The sequence below is a fragment of the Channa argus genome, chromosome 12, assembly GCF_033026475.1.
Source record: "Channa argus isolate prfri chromosome 12, Channa argus male v1.0, whole genome shotgun sequence".
In the NCBI taxonomy this organism is placed as follows: domain Eukaryota; kingdom Metazoa; phylum Chordata; class Actinopteri; order Anabantiformes; family Channidae; genus Channa; species Channa argus.
Window position 1 is genome coordinate 20,051,754 of NC_090208.1, and position 24,101 is coordinate 20,075,854.

A 24,101-nucleotide genomic window follows, 5' to 3' on the forward strand; every position below is an offset into this window, starting at 1 on the left:
GCCCAGGCAAAACAAACAAAATACTTCCTGTACACAGAGGCACGCACTGAAAATATCAGTTGATTCAAGCTGCAGTTGCGAGCAATCATGCACAAAAGAAAATTTTTTGACAAAGTACCCTAAATTTTCCCACCATTTATTCTGATTTAGCTAATGAAAATATGGGGAACAGTATTTGGAATGTCATAGAAGCAGTTTTGTTCCTCATTCAGAGACCACACATCCATGGTCAGACCAATAAAACACTGCAGTCACTTTCTCAAACTTCACTGAATACCATCTTTGTTCAGAAGAAACGTCAATGAGACGTCAAACTTAAAGCACGCCCAAAAGACAATGGCCTGCACATCCAATAATTTCCTACTTTAAAATTCAGACCTCCTTAAAAGTCAAATACAAGTTATTGTATTTGGGCCTTAAACTCACCAATTAGTTACTTTAGATAGCAAACCTGTGTGGAACCATGGTTATTTTTGACCAGGACCTGTCCTTAACCTCCCACATACACGCTAACTTTTAGAACAGCCTTCTTCCACCTGTGATATATTGCCAAAATTAAGAGCATCCTTTATCAAAGCAATGTTGAAAAAGTAGCCCATGCATTTCTTACTTCTATTTTTGGCTACTGTAATATAAAATCTTGAAAACCACAAATCTAGAATTTCAAACCCTCCTCACATACCCAAGTGCCATATTATCCAATTAACCACTTTTAATCAAAGCAGGCCTACTTGAGATTCCCCACAGTGTCCAACCATAGCATGGGAGCCAGAGCCTTTGGACATCAAGCGCCACTCCTGTGGAATTGGTTTGTAAGCCAGACAGCCTCTCTACTTTTATGACTTGGCTTAAAGTGTTTTCTAGATAAAGCTCAATAAAAAAGCGCAACCAAGCCATTCAAAAACTGTGCAGTGAACATCCCTGTGTAATGGAAGTTGCTTCCCATCTAGTAGACTTGTTTGAACATTGGTGCATCCACAGTGTGATCAGACACAGACCAGCTTGTTTCAATGTCGGAGCCTTTAATTGTGTAGTATTCAGTACAACATGCAAGAGTATGATCAAGACCAAGTTGGTGAAGTAAGCCATCGGTCATATCCATGCACTGCGCATCTGTGCTGCAGAGAGTTCATGGCTGCAGCTGGTCCTTCTCACATACAAAGGGCAGTTTGTTCGAGCAGGGTAGAGGACCGAACTTCTTATCTGCGAAGACAAGACATTTAAAGATCACTCACTGCCTTCTTAGTCAACTAAGAAATCTTAAGGGCTAAATATGCACGATACATTAAATTTTACACAGACAGGACACAGTCATCATCTACTAGAGGGTGTGTGGAATTATGGATCGTTTCAGCCTTGTTTTACCTCCAAAGTTCATCACCAAACAGCACTCGGCAGCAGGACAAACAAGCTGTGCTGGAGACCCCAGGTGAAAATTCAAAGCTAGCTCAAACAAGGCCCATCTTCCCACCTGGAAAAAACACATAAAAGGTTACATGATCATATGGTTTGCAGACTCCTTTCATCTTAGTTTCAGTAATCAGCTACATACCTGTGATGATGTAGAGCCTCTAAGCCATACGGGTTGAGATAGTTTAGTGGCCGTCATTACCAGTTGTTGAATAAAGTCATATTCGTCAACACTGGCCATCAATGCAAGGTGTCCATTTTGAGACTGACAGCAGTTCTTCAGAAGGACACACAGACCAGGAATGTCATGGTATGTTCACACAGCGAGTCCAGAAATGAGAAAAGACAAGACCAAAAATGACCACACAAAATCACAAATGGATGCTAGAATTTTAGCAATGACGTTATGGACCGAATCCAAATTCCCCTGATTACCTCAGCATCGTCCCAAGATGTTCGTGTCGAATTGCAGTAATAACAGCGGTCATTATAGGGAGTCCAGTTGGTGGGACAACGTGGCGTTTTGGTATCACGAGTCTCAGAAACCAACACTGTCCAACAGAATTTTACATGTGTATACTGATGCCATACAACAACATGAATTCTTTACTGTGCGTATTCAAGTACATGACACAGTGGTACACAAGTTCAATCACCTACATTTTATTCCACCTTAAATTCGCACTTGATTAAAGGAAGGAGGCAGGAAGTAGTTTATTTTATGTCAAATATCACATGTAATTACTGATAATGCCCAACGGGTTTTAAAACCTTTGACATAATAACTTGCCATTTACAAATCAATACTCACTAGCAGCTGTGACCAGAGTCAACATGCCACAGATTAGAAGAGACATTTTCACAATCTTCATGGACATGATGTAAATGTTCAAGACTATCACCTTTACTGAAGAGAAACAGAGACATCACTAACAAACTAAAACTTTCTCCAAATGTTTCATTTCAGAGGCAAAAGTCAGTAAGTGTTCAGAACAGACATAATTTCAACACAGATGCAAACAGGGACTCGTTACCAGAGAAGAGGTGAACAGGACAAACGATCACTGAGGTAGATTCAGGTCCAACACAGGCTTCAAAGGGAGCAAACAAAAGCTGGCCGAAGGCTTTTATCCAAACTGTGATGGGCTGATAAGCTGCAGGTGAGAGTGGGTGGAGCCAGGCAGAAACAGCAGAAAGACAAAAGAACATGAACAGGAACTGCAGAGGGGGGAAACTGATGAGTTCTCAGCAAACCTGAATCTGTCAAAATATGTTTACAGTATAAATACATTTTCTATTTTATTTTACCCAAACAGTTCAGTCTCTAAGCTACTAAGCATTAAGGTTTATATGACAATGGCATTGTGTTAGTAGATCAGGTTAGAAGAAGTCATTTTCTACAACATCAGATAATTCTCTGCTCTTAAGCCTTTGTGCTGTGTTCTGTTTACAGTTCAAATTGTTGTAAGCCACATGTAGGCTACGTGTCTTCTTGCTGATTGTATTGGTCAACCTTCCTCTCCCATAGCGGAGCCACATTTGGCTTGAGGGAGGAAGGGGTTGAGACCCTCAGTATGGCTTGAAGATGATCGTCAGTAAGTCTGGACCTGTACTTGGACTTATTGAAGTTCAAGTTAGAGAAAACCTTTTCGTACAAATATGTGCTCCCAAAAAAAGGACATGGTCGGCTTGAACATTCGGGAAACCTCAGGGGAGCCGGGGGTCAATTCTCTCAAATATTGCCCAAGCTCGTCTGATTCTCCACTCACCTCCCTGAACTTGGCTTTGAGGTCAGAGTTGCACATCAGGTCAATGAGCTCCATTTGAAGCACAGGAGGGGCATCTTGCACATTAAACAAGCATGGGTCATGTCTTTCATGATGACATTACCTTCTTAACATTTGTAGATGGTAGAAAGTACCAGTATAGCGAGCGCAAAAAAACTGACTGACACCATTATTTATTTATTACATAAAACAATGGGATGCAGCCATGGAGGCGTTGCTCACTGGCTTTTATTTTCTATAATAGCCCCCTGGATTCAGCGGTACGTCGTAGCCAACGCCGACGTTCCGACGCCCCTGATGAGGCTCCGGCCTGACTCCGAAGCGGGACGGCGGGCGGGAGATGGCCGAGCGGCCCCATCGGAGGTCCAGTGCCCTCGGGGACATCGGTGTTGGTCGTTTGCACTGACGTCATCCAGCTCGAAGTCAAACACGCTCATTTCAAACCCAGTAAGAAGTAGTAATTCTATGACGGCTATGTGACGTCACACGGGCGCCTCCACAGTTGCGCATTGTTTCTCTGCTTGCGTCGAGCCCGGCCGATGGCCCGCCCCCGGGAGCCAGCCACTCCACTGCGATGGGTAGGTTCGTTCACCTCCAGCTTGCACAAAACAGGAACCTTCCACACACGGTAGAGTGCCATTCATATAAAACTTGGGGGCCGCACGAACATTAAACTTTCACATCGTCCTGCGGCCCACTATTGGCCCCCGGGAGTGTGAGACCTCTGCTTTAGATGGCAAAGCTCTGGCCTCCAGTACTACTGTGTGGAACCATGGTTATTTTTGACCGGGACCTGTCCTTAACCTCCCACATACACGCTAACTTTTAGAACGGCCTTCTTCCCCCTGTGAAATATTGCCAAAATTAAAAGCATCCTGTATCAAAGCTAGGTTGAAAAAGTAGCCCATGCATTTCTTATTTCCATATTGGGCTACTGTAATATAAAATCTTGAAAACCGCAAATCTAGAATTTCAAACCCTCCTCACATACCTCAGTGCCATATTATCCAATAAACCCCTTTTAATCGCAAAGCAGGCCTACTTGAGATTCCCACAGTGTCCAACCATAGCATGGGAGCCAGAGCCTTTGGACATCAAGCGCCACTCCTGTGGAATTGGCTTGTAAGCCAGACAGCCTCTCTACTTTTATGACTTGGCTTAAAGTGTTTTCTAGATAAAGCTCAATAAAAAAGCGCAACCAAGCCATTCAAAAACTGCGCAGTGAACATCCCTGTGTAATGGAAGTTGCTTCCCATCTAGTAGACTTGTTTGAACATTGGTGCATCCACAGTGTGATCAGACACAGACCAGCTTGTTTCAATGTCGGAGCCTTTAATTGTGTAGTATTCAGTACAACATGCAAGAGTATGATCAAGACCAAGTTGGTGAAGTAAGCCATCGGTCATATCCATGCACTGCGCATCTGTGCTGCAGAGAGTTCATGGCTGCAGCTGGTCCTTCTCACATACAAAGGGCATTTTGTTCGAGCAGGGTAGAGGACCGAACTTCTTATCTGCGGAGAGACAGGATATTTAGAGCTCAGTTGTCTGCCTTCTTGGTCAACTAAGGAATCTTGAGTGCTAAATTTGCACTATACATGAAATTTTACACAGCCATCGTCTACTAGAGGGTGTGTTGAATTGTGGCTTGTTTCAGCCTCGTTTTACCTCCAATGTTCATCACCAAACAGCACTCGGCAGCAGGACAAAGAAGCTGGGCTAGAGACACCGGTTGTAAAGTCAAAGATACATCAATCAAGAGCCATTTGCCTGCCTGGAAAACAAAAATAAAAATAAAAACACCCCAAAAGGTTAGATGATCATATGGTTTACTGTACCTAAAAGCAGAGGATTCCATAATCAGCAACATACCTGTGTTGTAATGGAGGCTCCAAGCCATATGGGTTGAGAGAGTTTAGTGGCCGTCATTACCAGTTGTTGAATAAAGTTATATTCGTCAACACTGGCCACCGATGCAAGGTGTCCACTTTGAGACCGACAGCAGTTCTACAGGAATGTCATGGTATGTTCACACAGCGAGTCCAGAGATGAGAAAAAAGGACAAGACCAAAAATGACCACACAAAATCAGACATTTGAGTTCAGCAATGACACATTGTGGACTAAATCCAAATTCCCCTGATTACCTCAGCATCATCCCAAGTTGTTTGCGTTGAATTGCAGTAGTAACAGTGGCCATTATAGGGAGTCCAGTTGGTGGGACACTGCGGCGTCTCGGAAACCGACGCTGTCCAACAGAATTGAAAAAGTGTACACTGATTCCAAACAACTACATTGACTCTTTACGGTGCGTACTCACGTACACCACTGAGAGAGCGCTACAGGACCTCATTCACCCACGTCCCCCCCCCCCCCCCAACCCCACCTTAAACTTACACTTGATTACAGTTGGAAGAAAGTCTTTACATGTCACATACCACGTGTAAATATTAGTTGTCTTAACATTTACCTTTGCCAAATATGCAATGCAACCGTTTTAAAGCCATTGACTTGGTAACCCGCAGTTTCCGACTTGACGACATTTCCACACCAATACTCACCAGCGGCTTCGGTCTGAGCCATTGCAGCACAGACGAGGAGGAACGTCGTCAGAATCTTCGCGGACATGATGCGGACGCTAAAGACGATCGCCTTCACCAAAGAGAAACGTTACTAACAAACTAACCCTTTGTCTCTACATTATCATTTCTCTCATGGAGAGGAGGCGGTCAACATTTCTTAGCGTTCAGAAACAGGGAGCAACCTTACAGGGGAGTTCAGAGGCAGCAGGCAGCCAGTAAGCGTTCAAAAGTGACCTAATTGGAACAGGGATTTCTTACCAGCGAAGAGGTGAACAGGACGCACGAGCACTGAGGTAGATTCAGGTCCAACACAGGCTTCAAAGGGAGCAAACAAAAGCCGACCGAAGGCTTTGACCCAAACTGTGATGGGCTGATGAGCTGCAGGTGAGAGTGGGTGGAGCCAGGCAGCAACAGCAGAAAGACAAAAGAACGTGAACAGGAACCGCAGACGGGGGAAACTGATGAGTTCTCAGCAAACCTGAATCTGTCAAAATATGTTTGGGTAAAATAAAATAGAAAATGTATTTATACTGTAAACAGTTCAGGCTCTAAGCTACTAAGCGTTAAGGTTTATATGACAATGGCATTGTGTTAGTAGATCAGGTTAGAAGAAGTCATTTTCTACAACATCAGATCATTCTCTGCTCTTAAGCCTTTGTGCTGTGTTCTGTTTACAGTTCAAATTGTTGTAAGCCACATGTAGGCTACGTGTCTTCTTGCTGATTGTATTGGTCAACCTTCCTCTCCCATAGCGGAGCCACATTTGGCTTGAGGGAGGAAGCGGTTGAAACCCTCAGTATGGCTTGAAGATGATCGTCAGTAAGTGTGGACCTGTACTTGGACTTATTGAAGTTCAAGTTAGAGAAAACCTTTTCGCACAAATATGTGCTCCCAAAAAAGGCACATGGTTGGCTTGAACATTGAGGTCAGAGTTGCACATCAGGTCAATGAGCTCCATTTGAAGCACAGGAGGGGCATCTTGCACATTAAACAAGCATGGGTCATGTCTTTCATGATGACATTACCTTCTTAACATTTGTAGATGGTAGAAAGTACCAGTATAGCGAGCGCAAAAAAACTGACTGACACCATTATTTATTTAGTACATAAAACAATGGGATGCAGCCATGGAGGCGTTGCTCACTGGCTTTTATTTTCTATAATAGCCCCCTGGATTCAGCGGTACGTCGTAGCCAACGCCGACGTTCCGACGCCCCTGATGAGGCTCCGGCCTGACTCCGAAGCGGGACGGCGGGCGGGAGATGGCCGAGCGGCCCCATCGGAGGTCCAGTGCCCTCGGGGACATCGGTGTTGGTCGTTTGCACTGACGTCATCCAGCTCGAAGTCAAACACGCTCATTTCAAACCCAGTAAGAAGTAGTAATTCTATGACGGCTATGTGACGTCACACGGGCGCCTCCACAGTTGCGCATTGTTTCTCTGCTTGCGTCGAGCCCGGCCGATGGCCCGCCCCCGGGAGCCAGCCACTCCACTGCGATGGGTAGGTTCGTTCACCTCCAGCTTGCACAAAACAGGAACCTTCCACACACGGTAGAGTGCCATTCATATAAAACTTGGGGGCCGCACGAACATTAAACTTTCACATCGTCCTGCGGCCCACTATTGGCCCCCGGGAGTGAGAGACCTCTGCTTTAGATGGCAAAGCTCTGGCCTCCAGTACTACTGTGTGGAACCATGGTTATTTTTGACCGGGACCTGTCCTTAACCTCCCACATACACGCTAACTTTTAGAACGGCCTTCTTCCCCCTGTGGAATATTGCCAAAATTAAAAGCATCCTGTATCAAAGCTAGGTTGAAAAAGTAGCCCATGCATTTCTTACTTCCATATTGGGCTACTGTAATATAAAATCTTGAAAACCGCAAATCTAGAATTTCAAACCCTCCTCACATACCTCAGTGCCATATTATCCAATAAACCCCTTTTAATCGCAAAGCAGGCCTACTTGAGATTCCCACAGTGTCCTTTGGACATCAAGCGCCACTCCTGTGGAATTGGCTTTTAACCAGACAGCCTCTCTACTTTTATGACTTGGCTTGAAGTGTTTTCTAGATAAAGCTCAATAAAAACTGACAAAGCTCAACCAAGCCATTCAAAAACTGCACAGTGAACATCCCTGTGTAATGGACGTTGCTTCCCATCTAGTAGACTTGTTTGAACATTGGTGCATCGACAGTGTGATCAGACACAGACCAGCTTGTTTCAATGTCGGAGCCTTTAATTGTGTAATATTCAGTACAACATGCAAGAGTATGATCAAGACCAAGTTGGTGAAGTAAGCCATCGGTCATATCCATGCACTGCGCATCTGTGCTTCAGAGAGTCCATGGCTTCGGCTTGCGCTTCTCACACACAAAGGGCAATTTGTTAGAGCAGGGCAGAGCACCAAATTTCTTAGCTGCAAAGACAAGACATTTAGAGATCACTCATCAGGCTTCTTAGTCAACTAAGAAATCTTGAGCGCTCAATATGCACTATATATTAATTACACAGACAGGACACAGTCATCGTCTACTAGAGGGTGTGTGGAATTATGGCTTGTTTCTGCCTTGTTTTACCTCCAAAGTTCATCACCAAACAGCACTTGGTAGCAGGACAAATAAGCTGTTCTAGAGACGCCGGTTGAAAAGTCAAAGTTACATCAACCAAGAGCCATTTCTCTGCCTGGAAAACAAAAAACACAAGGTTAGATGATCATATGGTTTACAGAATCCTTTGCTTTTAGGTACAGTAATCAGCAACATACCTGTGCTGTAATGGAGCCTCCAAGCCATATGGGTTGAGATAGTTTAGTGGCCGTCATTACCAGTTGTTTAACTAGGTAATATTCTTCAACATTGTCCAACAATGCAAGGTGTCCATTTTGAGACTCACAGCATCTCTACAGAAGGACACACAGACCAGGAATGTCATGGTATGTTCACACATCGAGTCCAGAGATGAGAAAAAGGACAAGACCAAAAATGACCACACAAAATCAGACATAAGACACCAAAACAAATAGATGCCAGAATTTTGCAATGACATATTGTGGACCGAATCCAAATTCCCCTGATTACCTCAGCATCAGCCCAAGAGGTTTGTGTCGAATTGCAGTAATAACAGCGGTCATTATAGGGAGTCCAGTTGGTTGGACACCGTCGCTTCTTGGCATCACGGGTTTCAGAAATCAACACTGTCCAACAGAATTGAACATGTGTACACTGATTTCATACAACAACATTAACTCTTTACTGTGCGTATTCAAGTACACATGAAACAGTGGTACACAAGTTCTATCACCTACATTTTATTCCACCTTAGAACTTGCACTTGATTACAGTTGGCAGGAAGTAGTTTTTATGTCAAATTTCACATGTAATTACTAATAATGCCCACCGGGTTTTAAAACCTATGACTTGGTAACTTGCCATTTCCAGCTTGACATTTACAAATCAATACTCACTAGCAGCTGTGGCCAGAGTCAACGTGCCACAGATGAAAAGAGACATAGTCTTCATGGACATGATGTAAGTTTTAAAGAGGTTTACCTTCACTGAAGAGAAAAAGACACGTCACTAAAAAACTAAGACTTTCTCCAAATGCTTCATTTCAGAGGCAGAAGTCAGTAAGTGTTCAGAACAGACATAATTTCAACAAGGATCCAAACAGGGATTTCTTACCAGAGACGAGGTGAACAGGACACACGAGCACTGTGGTAGATTCAGGTCCAACACAGGCTTCAAAGGGAGAAAACAAAAGCTGGCTGAAGGCTTTTATCCAAACTGTGATGGGCTGATGATCTGCAGGTGAGAGTGGGTGGAGCGAGACAAGCCAGGCAAGGCAGCAGTAATGTACCTGCTGTGCATCAGTGCCTCCAAGCCGTGTGAAGTGCTGGATGAAGTACTTAAAGATTGTACCTAATTAAAAGTACAAATACTAAAAACTAAAATATACTTTTTTTGTCTTCCTGTATTTTTCTGGGGACCACTGCCAACTTATCATTGTGTTTGTGGGACGGGGGTCAAGAAAACCTTCTCTTTCGTTCTCTTGAATGCTGACTCTAATGTCATTTATCAGCTTTTCGAGCACGTTCAATGCTATCTCTGTGACCAGAGGTGGCTCTTTTGCTTCTACAGTACCTGGCCATGGAGGAGGGTGAGAATCACTGTATTCCCCCCAACTGCTTTTCTGGGGGTAGAGGTGATATGGGTGGCTGATGCTTTGGAGAACATGCCGTTGTCCGTGGTTGTAGAGGTGGCCCTGCCTCAGCTCCCTTAACAGTGTCAATTGGGCTTAGTGAAGTGGGCTGATGAGATGATGTATAGTGTTGGACTGATTCCATCAGCCTTTCCATTTCCTCATTCAATTCTCTGAGTTCAGTCAATTCTACTTGTAGTCCTCACTGTAACTATTGCAGCTCCTTTTAATCTGTACAAATATCTTTTAATACTGCTGGGAGGGTGCAGTGGTCTCTGATGTACAAAGGGTGTAGAGTGATCCAAACGACTCCCAAAAAATTATCTTTAGCTAGTGGTTTGGAACCTGGCAGTGTATTGCTGCTGAGGATGTCCTCTTGAGACTGAATCCACTCATCAACAGTAGAATCCCACTGGACATCATGACCACCTGGCAGTTGAAGGTGGATGAAGGCTGCTGTCTTGGCAGCTCTTTCTATTCTATACTCTATATCTCCTCTTCGTGTTCGAGTGTGTACTGTGTAATAATAATAATAATAATAATAATAATAGCTTTATTTATAAAGCACTAATTAAACAAAGTACAAAGTGCTGTACATTAAAAGGAAAATCAAAATAATTTGACATTTACATTTACATCCCCCCCTTTCTGTGTGCATGGCACATAAAGAAAGAGAGGAAAGGAAACAGATCCAGAGCAACACATTCCAGCAAAGTGCTACCAAATTAACTGCAACCTCCTCTATTTTGTCATAATTCTATAGTGTATCGCTTTGTTTATTATATTTATAATATTTTTTTGTTATCCCACACCCAATAACATTAAAGATTTTTCATTTATGGATGCTTTGATTGTGAGGCCTAAATAATTTCTCAGGTTACCATCAATATCAGTTTTTCTAGCCTCTTTGACAACCCCCTCCATGAACTCTATGGAAACCGCTTCCCCTGGGGCTGAGTACACTGGAGAAGAGATATTGAAACTTTACTGTATCTTTGTCCTGCTGAAGAAACGTAAAGTCCAGAGTAGGTCATCTGATAACTTAAAAAGCAAAGAAAGAGAAAACAAAATGGGTTGCCATTCACTAAAGTAGCTTTTAGGGAACTGTAGTTTCTTTAAGGCTACCTCACTCCTTGGTTACCTGTATCCAGACCTCCTGGTTGTTCTAGCACCACCCTACATGCTTGGACATATCGGTCAACTTCAGCATTACCTTGCCAGTATTTTCCTTGCGTAGTGTGTGCTCTCCGGTGCATCGCTTTGAGGTTCTGAGTAGATTGATAGTTAGGATAGAGCAACAACAGTTATATTTTATTGGTTACTGTATTATCGATTTTGTTATTTTAAAACCTTTTGTTTGCCATCTGGTAAATAAAGTACAATATATGCAATTCGGTACAATTCAATGCTTAGAAACTTTTGAAAAGGTTCCTTTAATATGTTCATAGCCTCTGTTCATCTAAACAACAAAAAAAGTGTTACTAAGCCAAGTTCACTAGATGAAGGTTCTGGTCAGTTTAATCTAAATGTTGAAATTAATCTCCAATCTGTAAAAAGTATACTTATACGACTTAAAAATATTCCACCAATCACAAAAGCTGTTACAAGATGGAACCTGTGTGCGTTTTCTGCCCAGGCAAAAGCAGGCAAAACAGAAATAAAAAACTTCCTGTACACACAGGCAGACACTGAAAATATTAGTTGATTCAAGCTGCAGTTGCTAGCAATCATGCACGGAAGAACATTTTTGACAAAATAGGCTAAATTTTCCCACCTATCTTATTCTGATTTAGCTAATGAAAACATGGGGAACAACATTTGGAACGTCATAGAAAGTTTTGTTCCTCATTCAAAGAGACCGCACATCCGTGGTCAGACCAATAAAACACTGCAGTCACTTTCTCAAACCTCACTGAATAGCATCTTTGTTCATAAGAACGTCAGGGCCATGTTTAACATGCACTGTACAATGTAAATCACCTTCTGACATTAACAAGACTGACTGCTGCACTTTCCATTCATACACAACACAGAATCAGGAAACATCCTTCAAAGTTGCACTAGGTAAAATGCAACTCAAACTTGCTCCAAGACTCAAATGTAATTATTTCATTTTACTTGATTTTCCATCCAAAAAGTACTATACAACTTAAAAATATTCCAGTAACCACAACAGGTGTTGGAAGAAGAAACCTTCCTTTAACCAGTCTGACTCCATTAGTATGTCCAGTATCAGGCCTGTACAAGTGCTAGTAAAGAGGCAGCAGGGTTCGTCCCAAACATCGGGATGAAGGTAGTGAATAACTGAACTCCTTCCCCTCATTTCAAATCGAATCTGGTTATGTCCATCTGCAAGATAGTATTGACCATTTAATGTGAGGGCTGACCTGGACTGGAGTAGCAGGGTAACACAAGTTTGATATCGAGTTCCACAGGGTACTGCGTTAGGACCACTCTCCATTAATTGGCAATGCTATGCAGATAACACCCAGCTATATACATCTGTGTGTCCCAATAACACATCAAACTTGAAGCACGTGCAAGAGACAACAGCCCGCACGTCTAATAATTTTCTGCTTTAAAATTCAGACTTACAAGTCAAATACAAGTTATTGGATTTGGGCCTTAATTTCACCATTTAGTTACTTTAGATGGCAGAGGTTGGTTGGTTTCAACGAGGGGGGGGTATTTTAAGTGGAGTGACCATTTAAAAACTTAGGTTTTTACTGGGTAAGCTAGGACAAGCACCAAAGTAGGACAGGAGATATATTCAACTAGTAAGTATTGTTTGAAATTTGTTTGTTGGTTTCAGAGGTAGCTGAGTTTCTCTCATTTTTCTTGAGTCTGCTGATTTAGTCTGTTTGTTTTTAACATAGTTAAGAACTGTAGGTAGAAAGTGTTGCTCTACTGGTGAAGTGAATATTTGGTCTGTTGTGTGTGGTAGTTTCAGCTTAGTAATCACCGAGCGTTCACACCTTTGACCTAACAAAGGCACACAAGTTAGGTTGGTTTACACGAGGGGGCGGTTTCGGCTGTAGCCAATTAAGACCATATTTAAGGCACCTGTTGGGCTGGAGCATCAGCCCTTGTTCAGCCCTCCTTGTGTCCACTGAGCGAGGACACTAGGTAGTTTATTTCAAACTTCTTCTACTTCTATTTTTCTACTTTGCTTCACATTAACCCTTTCTACTCCGGAAAGCCTCTTCTTTGTTATACTATGTGTTTTCAGCAGATCCCTGTTCTCCTCCGCAGACGCAGGACATGGCACCCTACTAGGGGACGACATGTTTCTCACCTGCGCACTCTCACCCAGGCCACTTTGTCACCAGCCTCCTTTTCTCTTGCCCTGTGGAACTGCCAGTCTGCAGTGAACAAGGCCGACTTCATTCCAGCTTTTGTTACACAGTCAGCTGTTCACCTGCTTGCACTTACAGAAACCTGGATCATGCCACAGAACATGGCCACCCCAGCTGCACTCTCCGCCAATTTTTCATCAATGGCACCTGGAAGTTTACCTCGACAGCACCAATGGGCAATCTGTCTCATCTGGAATATCATGCCGTTAGAATCACAGCACCGATTGCAGTCCAGGTGATTGTGATATATCGATCAGGGTGCCAGCTGGGGAACTTCTGCGATGAACTGGACATATTGCTGTCCCACTTCCCGGAAGATGGCACTCCTCTCATCGTCATGGGAGACCTGAACATTCACCTGGACAAACCACAGGCGGCTGATGTGTTTGCTCTTCTAAACACATTTGACCTGAGTCTTGGTTCCACTCCACCGATCCACAAAGCTGGCAACAACCTCGACCTCATCCTCACCCGTAACTGCACCACAGACAACATCTTGGTCACTCCTCTGCATGTATCAGATCATTTCTTCATTCAACTCAGTCTTTATGCCTAGACCTTCGCAATCTCTCCCCACACTTGTAACATTCCGGCGCAACCTCAAGTCTCTCAACCCGGATCGATTCTCCTTGCTGGTCTCCGCAACTCTGCCCCCAACACAGGAACTCTCTATCCGCGATGCAGATGCAGCCACAGACAGCCTTTGCAATACACTTTCATCATGTCTGGATTGTCTCTGTCCCATGTCTTCGAGACCCGCCCGTCTCTCACCTTCTAATCCGTGGCTCACTGACGGGATCCGTGAATAACGCACCATGCTCAGGAGTGCTGAGAGGAAGTGGCACAAATCCAGGAATCCATCTGCCCTTGCTGAGTATCAGAATCTCAAAGACCTTTTTCTCACAGTGTCACCAGGGCAAAGATCAATTACTACCAGGAGAAGCTCAGCAACACCTTGGACACCAGAAAGCTGTTCTCCATTTTCAAATCACTCATCTATCCACCTTCACCTCCGCCATCTACCACTCTCACTGTTGACAACTTTGCCGACTTTTTTACCAACAAGGTGGCAGCCATCAGCTCACAGTTCTCTCCTCCAGATGATGACATCCATCTAACTTCTTCCAACACTGCATTGCTCTCATCATTTGCAATTCTGACTGAGGATGACGTATCCACCCTCCTCCTCTCTAATCATCCGACCACCTGCACTCTGGATCCAATCCCTTCCACTCTTCTTCAAGCAGTTGCACCTGCACTAATGCCAGCTATTACACAAGTCATCAACACATCTCTCAAAACAGGGACTTTTCCAACCTCTTTCAAGCAGGCCTTGATTACCCCACTGCTCAAGAAGCCTTCTCTTGATCCCTCTGTAGTGGAGAACTACAAACCTGTCTCCCTCCTTCATTTTCTGGCCAAGACAATGGAACGAGCAGTGTTCAACCAACTCTCAGACTTCCTTTCCAAGAACAACCTCCTCGATGTCAACAAGTCTGGCTTCAAGAGGGGTCACTCCACAGAAACGGCACTCCTGACTGTTGTGGAATATCTTCGAGCTGCAAAAGCCACAGGTCAATCATCGGTCTTAATTCTACTTGATCTATCATCAGCCTTTGACACTGTAAACCATCAGATCCTCTTGTCCACACTTTCTGACTTGGGCATCTCTGGATCAGTTCTAGACTGGCTCTTTCTTATCTATCGGGACTAACCTTCAAGGTATCCTGGCAGGGGCATCTTTCTCACTCTCATAGCCTCTCTATCGGTGTGCCGCAGGGCTCAGTTTTTGGTCCTCTTCTCTTTTCTATCTATACTTCATCCCTAGGTGCCATCATTCACTCACATGGTCTTTCCTTTCACTGCTACGCTGATGACACACAGCTCTTCCTGTCCTTTCCACCAGACGACGCCACTGTCTCAGCGCGCATTTCTGCCTGTCTCTCAGACATCTCAGCCTGGATGAGCGAGACACCCCTTCACCTCAACCTCTCCAAGACCAAAGTCCTTGTCTTCCCAGCCAGACTTTTGATGCAACACAACATCAGCATCAACATTGGATCTACAGTGATTGTCCCCACTAAATCGGCCAAAAATCTGGGGGTCATCGTTGATGATCAACTGAGCTTTAAAGACCACATCTCCTCAGTCTCTAGGGCTTGCAGATTTGCTTTCTACAACATCAGGAAGAGCAGACCCTACATCACGGAATACACAACCCAACTCATTGTACAGGCGCTGGTCACATCTCGTCTTGATTACTGCAACGCTTTGTTGATGGGGTTTCCAGTATCCACAATCAAACCTTTGCAGATGATCCAAAATGCAGCAGCTCGCCTCATTTTTAATCAGCCAAAAAAGACCCATGTCACACCACTTTTTAGATCTCTACACTGGCTTCCTGTAGCTGCTCGCATCAGGTTCAAAGCTCTGTCTCTTGCTTACAGGGTGGTTAACTCGACAGCTTACCCGCTTACCTCAACTCACTCAAGTCTACAATCCTTCCTGCCCGCTGCGATCTGCCAACGAACAACGTATGGTGGTCCCAGCACCGCATAGAAGACACCAAGCAAAACTGTTTAGCGCAATGATCTCACAATGGTGGAACGAGCTACCAAACGCTGCACGCTCAGCTGACTCTCTCCAATATTCAAAAAACTGCTGAAAACTGAACTGCTCCGCATGTTCCTATGCACTTAAATCTCTTAATAAAAAAAAAAATCCCTTTCTGCTCTCTTGCACTTGCATCTCGTGAACACTTTTCTGATAGGACTTTGCTTTGATGTTTTCTCCTTGATTTTTGCTTGCCTTGTACCTCACTTGTAAGTCGCTTTGGATATAAGCATCTGCTAAATGACTAAATGTAAAGCTCTGGCCTCCACTGCTACTGTGTGGAACCATGGTTATTTTTGACCAGGACCTGTCCTTAACCTCCCACATACACGCTAACTTTTAGAACGGCCTTCTTCTATTGCCAAAATTAAAAGCATCCTGTATCAAAGCTAGGTTGAAAAAGTAGCCCATGCATTTCTTACTTCCATATTGGGCTACTGTAATATAAAATCTTGAAAACCGCAAATCTAGAATTTCAAACCCTCCTCACATACCTCAGTGCCATATTATCCAATAAACCCCTTTTAATCGCAAAGCAGGCCTACTTGAGATTCCCACAGTGTCCAACCATAGCATGGGAGCCAGAGCCTTTGGACATCAAGCGCCACTCCTGTGGAATTGGCTTGTAAGCCAGACAGCCTCTACTTTTATGACTTGGCTTAAAGTGTTTTCTAGATAAAGCTCAATAAAAAAGCGCAACCAAGCCATTCAAAAACTGCACAGTGAACATCCCTGTGTAATGGAAGTTGCTTCCCATCTAGTAGACTTGTTTGAACATTGGTGCATCCACAGTGTGATCAGACACAGACCAGCTTGTTTCAATGTCGGAGCCTTTAATTGTGTAGTATTCAGTACAACATGCAAGAGTATGATCAAGACCAAGTTGGTGAAGTAAGCCATCGGTCATATCCATGCACTGCGCATCTGTGCTGCAGAGAGTTCATGGCTGCAGCTGGTCCTTCTCACATACAAAGGGCATTTTGTTTGAGCAGGGTAGAGCACTGAATTTCTCATCTGTGAAGACAAGACATTTAAATATCACTCACTGCTTTATTAGTCAAGTAAGAAGTCTTGCGGGCCAAATATACACTATACATTAACTTTTACAGAGACAGGACATAGTCATCTTTTACTAGAGGGTGTGTTGAATTATGGCTTGTTCCTGCCTTGTGTTACCTCCAAAGTTCATCACCAAACAGCACTCGGCAGCAGGACAAACAAGCTGTACTGGAGACCTCAGGTGAAAATTCAAAGCTAGCTCAAACAAGGCCCATCTTCCCACCTGGAAATAACATGAAAAAGGTTAGGTCATCATATGGTTTCCAGACTCCTTTGCCCTTAGTTTCAGTAATCAGTTACATACCTGTGATGAAGTAGAGCCTCTAAGCCATACGGGTTGAGATAGTTTAGTGGCTGTCATTACCAGTTGTTGAATAAAGTTATATTCGTCAACACTGGTCATCAATGCAAGGTGTCCATTTTGAGACTGACAGCAGTTCTACAGAAGGACACAGAACAGGAATGTCATGGTATGTTCGAATCCAGAGATGAGAAAGGACAAGACCAAAAATGACCACACAAAAACAGACATTTGATCACAGACAAAATCACAAATGAGGCTTGAATTTTAGCAATGACATTGTGGACCGAATCCAAATTCCCCTGATTACCTCAGCATCGTCCCAAGATGTTAGTGTCGAATTGCAGTAATAACAGCGGTCATTATAGGGAGTCCAGTTGGTGGGACACCGTGGCGTCTTAGTATCACGAGTCTCGGAAACCAACACTGTCCAACAGAATTTAACATGTGTACACTGATGCCATACAACAACATTAACTCTGTGCGTATTCAAGTACACATGAGACAGTTGTACACAAGTTCAATCACCTACATTTTATTCCACCTTAGAATTTGCACTTGATTACAGTTGGCAGGAAGTGGTTTTTATGTCAAATTTCACATGTAATTACTAATAATGCCCAATGGGTTTTAAAACCTTTGACTTGGTAACTTGCCATTTGCAGCTTGACATTTACAAATCAATACTCACTAGCAGCTGTGGCCAGAGTCAACGTGCCACAGATGAGAAGAGACATCGTCCTCATGGACATGAAGTGTTAAAGAGGTTTACCTTCACTGAAGAGAAGCAGACACATCACTAACAAACTAAGACTTTCTCCAAATGCTTCATTTCAGAGGCAGAAGTCAGTAAGTGTTCAGAACAGACATAATTTCAACACAGATACTCGGGACTCGTTACCAGAGAAGAGGTGAACAGGGGACACAAAAACTGAGGTAGATTCAGGTCCAACACAGGCTTCAAAGAGAGCAAACAAAAGCTGGCTGAAGGCTTTTATCCAAACTGTGATGGGCTGATGATCTGCAGGTGAGAGTGGGTGGAGCGAGATAAGCCAGGCAAGGCAGCAGTAATGTACCTGCTTTGCATCAGTGCCTCCAAGCCGTGTGAAGTGCTGGATGAAGTACTTAAAGATTGTACCTAATTAAAAGTATGAATACTAAAAACTAAAATATACTTTTTTGTATGTTCCTGTCTTTTTCTGGGGACCACTGCTGACTTATGATTGTGTTTGTGTGTGGGTGGGGGTGGTTAGGAAAATCTGAAAATGGGGTCAGGTCACAGAGAGCCATATATCCCTTGACAAGGAGACAATGCCAGTGTCAAGGTATGTGGTTGTCTTGTAGCATTATTCTGTTATTTGCTGTTATTTAATACACTGGATGGACATGCATAACCCCACTGTGCACTATTGCGTGTGGCTGCCTTCCTTCAGAAGGAGACCGGAACAAAACAGTCTTGTGTCAAAAAATAGACCATTAGTCCGGTGGTTTTCGCTTTAACTGTGTGCGCTCCTGCGCAGTGTATCCAGATCTTGGTAGACAGGCCAAATTTGCCACAAAAATTGCTTCACTGACTGCATACTGGCTGATTTTAGGCGCTGCTAATATGACGAATAATTCTTTTAAAACAGACAATGGAAGGAAGAACTGACTCTATGCCTGCACCTGGTTTAGTGTAGCAATTCCTGTCTTGCTAGTGATTTGTTTTGCTGGAAACAGCTGCCTGCTGTAACTGGAAATGGACTTGGAAAGTGAATGGTGATCCAAACAGTGGAGGTTCAGCTGTAAAATCCCAAAACACAACACTTTTCAGAACTGATTCTAAGACTAAATTTAAACTATGTGTATGAGTATCTTCACGAGTTTCAGGGAAGACAAAGAGACATGTTAGTATTTTACTAGTAGTTTACTAAATTAATATTTCATACTTGTTTTATGAAATGGTAGAATGTAATAAGGAGTTGTATACTGGTATATATTGAATTTATGGAAAAACACAGCAACCCTGTCTTTTAATTCAATTCAATTTAACTTTATTTATATAGCGCTAATTCACAACAAAGTCATCTCAAAGAGCTTTACAGAATAAAATCAAGACTATAAAGATGTATAGAGAGAACCCAACAATTCCCCCTTGAGCAAGCCCTATGCAACAGTGGAGGAAAAAAAACTCCCTTTTCGGAAGAAACCTCTAGCAGAACCAGGCTCAGGGGCCACTGAGAAGGGTGAGTGGAAAGTGAAGAGAGAAAAGAAAAGAGCAACAACAAAACATCAGGGCAGGTTCTAATCACACATATACAAACACCCCACATCCTCCCACTTCATCTGTTCTCTTCATCATCAACCTCCAATAAAAATGTGTTTTCAGACGGGACCTAAAAGGCAGAACTTCTCAGTTCTAGTCACGAGCCTAGCTGCTGTTTTCTGAACAGTTTGTAGGCGTTTCAAGTCTTTTTGGTGTAGTGAGGAAAATAGGCCATTGCAATAATCTAGATGAGAGGAGATAAAAGCATCAATAATAGTCTCAGCATCTTTAAAATTTAACACACAGCACTGAAGTAGTTTAGTGATGTGATGCTCAAAACACAAGTTGCAGTCAAATAAAACAGCAAGATTACAGGCAACTGGCTTAATGCGTTTTGATCAAGGCCCTAAGGATGGGAGTATATTAGTGGAAATATTTTGAGTTCCAATTATGAGAATTTCTGATTTATTTGAATTTAATTGAAGAAAATTTAAGGACATCGAGTTTCTAATATCAGACATACAATCTTGTAGAGAACTCAGCCTACTATGGTCCATAGGAGTAATAGGGAGATACAGCTGAGTGTCATCGGCAAAACAGTGAGATGAAATATTATGTCTGCGTATGACATCATCCAGTGGAAGCATGTAGATTGAGAAAAGAATTGGGCCAAGTATCAATCCTTGGGGAACACCATACTCAGAGGGGCATGACATATGATTGTCAATGGAGACGCAAGATTTCCTATTAGACAAATATGAAGCAAACCAGTTTAATGCTATGCCCGATATACCCACCCAGTGCCTCAGTCTATCCAACAGAATATTATGGTCTACTCTGTCAAATGCTGCACTTAAATCCAACAGCACTAGGATAGAGCACACTAACCCCAATAACTCGCTTTACAATGCTTTACATCCCCCCCTTTGTGTGCATATCACATAAAGAAAGAGAGGGAGGGAAAGGGATCCAGAGCAACACATTCCAGCACAGTGCTACCAAATTAACTGCAACCTCCTCTATTTTGTCATAATTGTACAGTGTATCGCTTTGTTTTATTTCATTTTTAAATATTTTTTTATCCCACCGCCAATAAAATTAAAGACTTTTCATCCATTAATGCTTTGATTGTGAGGCCTAAATGATTTCTCAGGTTACCATCAATATCAGTTTTTCTAGCATCTTTGACAACCCCCTCCATGAACTCTATGGAAACCGCTTCCCCTGGGGCTGAGTACACTGGAGAAGAGATTTTGAAACTTTACTGTATCTTTGTCCTGCTGAAGAACCGTAAAGTCCAGAGTAGGTCATCTGATAACTTAAAAAGCAAAGAAAGAGAAAACAAAATGGGTTGCCATTCACTAAAGTAGCTTTTAGGGAACTGCAGTTTCTTTAAAGCTACCTCACTCCTTGGTTACCTGTATCCAGACCTCCTGGTTGTTCTCGCACCACCCTACATGCTTGGACATATCGGTCAACTTCAGCATTACCTTGCCAGTATTTTCCTTGCGTAGTGTGTGCTCTTCGGTGCATCGCTTTGAGGTTGTGAGTAGATTGATAGTTAGGATAGAGCAACAACAGTTATATTTCATTGGTTACTGTATTATCGATTTTGTTATTTTAAACCCTTTTGTTTGCCATCTGGTAAATAAAGTACAATATATGCAATTCGGTACAATTCAATGCTGAGAAACTTTTGAAAAGGTTCCTTTAATATGTTCATAGCCTCTGATCATCTAAACAACAAAAAAAGTGTTACTAAGCCAAGTTCACTAGATGAAGGTTCTGGTCAGTTTAATCTAAATGTTGAAATTAACCTCCAAGCTGTAAAAAGTATACTTATACGACTTAAAAATATTCCAGCAATCACAAAAGCTGTTACAAGATGGAACCTGTGTGCGTTAGTGAATAACTGAACTCCTTCCCCTCATTCCAAATCGAATCTGGTTATGTCCATCTGCAAGATAGTATTGACCATTTAATGTGAGGGCTGACCTGGACTGGAGTAGCAGGGTAACACAAGTTTGATATCGAGTTCCACAGGGTACTGCGTTAGGACCACTCTCCATTAATTGGCAATGCTATGCAGATAACACCCAGCTATATACATCTGTGTGTCCCAATAACACATCAAACTTGAAGCACGTGCAAGAGACAACAGCCCGCACGTCTAATAATTTTCTGCTTTAAAATTCAGACTTACAAGTCAAATACAAGTTATTGGATTTGGGCCTTAAGTTCACCATTTAGTTACTTTAGATGGCAAAGCTGTGGCCTCCAGTACTACTGTGTGGAACCATGGTTATTTTTGACCGGGACCTGTCCTTAACCTCCAACATACACGCTAACTTTTAGAACAGCCTTCTTCCACCTGTGAAATATTGCCAAGATTAAGAGCATCCTGTATCAAAGCAATCTTGAAAAAGTAGCCCATGCATTTCTTACTTCCATTTTGGGCTACTGCAATATAAAATCTTGAAAACCGCAAATCTAGAATTTCAAACCCTCCTCACTTACCTAACTGCCATATTATTCAATAAACCCCTTTTAGTCGCAAAGCAGGCCTACTTGAGATTCCCACAGTGTCCAACCATAGCATGGGAGCCAGAGCCTTTGGACATCAAGCACCACTCCTGTGGAATTGGCTTGTAAGCCAAACAGCCTCTCTACTTTTATGACTTGGCTTAAAGTGTTTTCTAGATAAAGCTCAATAAAAACTAACAAAGTGCAACCAAGCCATTCAAAAACTGCGCAGTGAACATCCCTGTGCAATGGAAGTTGCTTCCCATCTAGTAGACTTGTTTGAACATTGGTGCATCGACAGTGTGATCAGACACAGACCAGCTTGTTTCAATGTCGGAGCCTTTAATTGTGTAGTATTCAGTACAACATGCAAGAGTATGATCAAGACCAAGTTGGTGAAGTAAGCCATCGGTCATATCCATGCACTGCGCATCTGTGCTGCAGAGAGTTCATGGCTGCAGCTGGTCCTTCTCACATACAAAGGGCAGTGTGTTCGAGCAGGGTAGAGGACCGAACTTCTTATCTGCGAAGAGACAGGATATTTAGAGTACTCACGTACACCACTGAGAGCGCTACAGGAGTTCATTCACCCACGTCCCCCCCCCACACCTTAAACTTACACTTGATTACAGTTGGAAAAAAGTCTTTACATGTCACATACCACGTGTAAATATTAGTTGTCTTAACATTTAACTTTGCCAAATATGCAATGCAACCATTTTAAAACCGTTTTACTAACAAACTAACACTTTACCTCTACATTATCATTTCTCTCATGGAGAGGAGGCGGTCAACATTTCTTAGCGTTCAGAAACAGGGAGCAACCTTACAGGGGAGTTCAGAGGCAGCAGGCAGCCAGTAAGCGTTCAAAAGTGACCTAATTGGAACAGGGATTTCTTACCAGCGAAGAGGTGAACAGAACACACGAGCACTGAGGTAGATTCAGGTCCAACACAGGCTTCTAAGGGAGCAAACAAAAGCCGGCCGAAGGCTTTGACCCAAACTGTGATGGGCTGATGAGCTGCAGGTGAGAGTGGGTGGAGCCAGGCAGGCCAGGCAGCAACAGCAGAAAGACAAAAGAACATGAACAGGAACTGCAGAGGGGGGAAACTGATGAGTTCTCAGCAAACCTGAATCTGTCAAAATATGTTTACAGTATAAATACATTTTCTATTTTATTTTACCCAAACAGTTCAGGCTCTAAGCTACTAAGCATTAAGGTTTATATGACAATGGCATTGTGTTAGTAGATCAGGTTAGAAGAAGTCATTTTCTACAACATCAGATCATTCTCTGCTCTTAAGCCTTTGTGCTGTGTTCTGTTTACAGTTCAAATTGTTGTAAGCCACATGTAGGCTACGTGTCTTCTTGCTGATTGTATTGGTCAACCTTCCTTTCCCATAGCGGAGCCACATTTGGCTTGAGGGAGGAAGCGGTTGAGACCCTCAGTATGGCTTGAAGATGATCGTCAGTAAGTGTGGACCTGTACTTGGACTTATTGAAGTTCAAGTTAGAGAAAACCTTTTCGCACAAATATGTGCTCCCAAAAAAGGCACATGGTCGGCTTGAACATTCGGGAAAGCTCAGGGGAGCCGGGGGTCAGTGGGTGTAGCGAGGCAGGCCAGGCAGGAACAGCAGGAAAACGAAAGAAAACTGCAGAAGGGGTAAATTGTGGATGAGTTTGACATGAGTGGAAGAGCAGGATAGGAAATAAGGTAAGGCAAATAGGTATTTGCTCTTTTGAAAAGGCATTTCCTGACAATTGCGGAAGAAACATAATTTAAATTTTAACTGCTGTTTCTCAGGCAGGAGGGTTGGTACTTCTTTGTGTGGTGTCCTCTTTTCGTTCTCATTCGAATCATCTTTGTTAATTATTCTCTCATCTCCCTCTAGTAGATCTCGTCAGAATGGTTTGGTTATCACTGCCAGTATCACCCACCGTCTAATATGTGAAAAGTAGTCTTCTCATGGTTGGTGATTTTTTTTCACTCTTTTGTGAAATCCCCTTGATCTCCTTCTTCTACTAGGC

At 43.0% G+C, this 24,101-nt stretch overlaps 2 protein-coding genes across 2 annotated transcripts; both read right to left on the reverse strand.

Annotated features, from left to right (window-relative positions):
* Positions 1–1,018: 1,018 nt before the first annotated feature.
* On the reverse strand, positions 1,019–2,310 carry LOC137138380 (type-2 ice-structuring protein-like). The gene is made up of 5 exons (XM_067525513.1): positions 2,222–2,310; positions 1,846–1,961; positions 1,553–1,687; positions 1,366–1,471; positions 1,019–1,203 (listed from the first exon to the last, which is right to left on the reverse strand). The coding sequence occupies exons 1-5, from the start codon at positions 2,286–2,288 to the stop codon at positions 1,130–1,132; spliced, it is 498 nt and encodes a 165-aa protein (XP_067381614.1). The 5' UTR covers positions 2,289–2,310; the 3' UTR covers positions 1,019–1,129.
* A 14,574-nt stretch (positions 2,311–16,884) lies between these two features.
* Positions 16,885–18,041, reverse strand: LOC137137156 (type-2 ice-structuring protein-like). The gene is made up of 5 exons (XM_067523092.1): positions 17,996–18,041; positions 17,615–17,730; positions 17,308–17,442; positions 17,121–17,226; positions 16,885–16,958 (listed from the first exon to the last, which is right to left on the reverse strand). The coding sequence occupies exons 1-5, from the start codon at positions 18,039–18,041 to the stop codon at positions 16,885–16,887; spliced, it is 477 nt and encodes a 158-aa protein (XP_067379193.1).
* Between the last annotated feature and the right edge of the window lie 6,060 nt (positions 18,042–24,101).

Excerpts from the sequence above, each read along its gene's own strand:
- LOC137138380 (XM_067525513.1), bottom strand. The coding sequence starts at position 2,288 with ATGTCCATGAAGATTGTGAAAATGTCTCTTCTAATCTGTGGCATGTTG. Across the intron at positions 1,962-2,221 it reads GACTCTGGTCACAGCTGCTA|TGTTGGTTTCTGAGACTCGT; the intron begins GTGAGTATTGAT and ends TCTGTTGGACAG. Across the intron at positions 1,688-1,845 it reads CATCTTGGGACGATGCTGAG|AACTGCTGTCAGTCTCAAAA; the intron begins GTAATCAGGGGA and ends GTCCTTCTGAAG.
- LOC137137156 (XM_067523092.1), bottom strand. The coding sequence starts at position 18,041 with ATGTCTCTTCTCATCTGTGGCACGTTGACTCTGGCCACAGCTGCTA. Across the intron at positions 17,731-17,995 it reads GACTCTGGCCACAGCTGCTA|TGTTGGTTTCCGAGACTCGT; the intron begins GTGAGTATTGAT and ends TCTGTTGGACAG. Across the intron at positions 17,227-17,307 it reads GAGGCTCTACTTCATCACAG|GTGGGAAGATGGGCCTTGTT; the intron begins GTATGTAACTGA and ends TGTTATTTCCAG.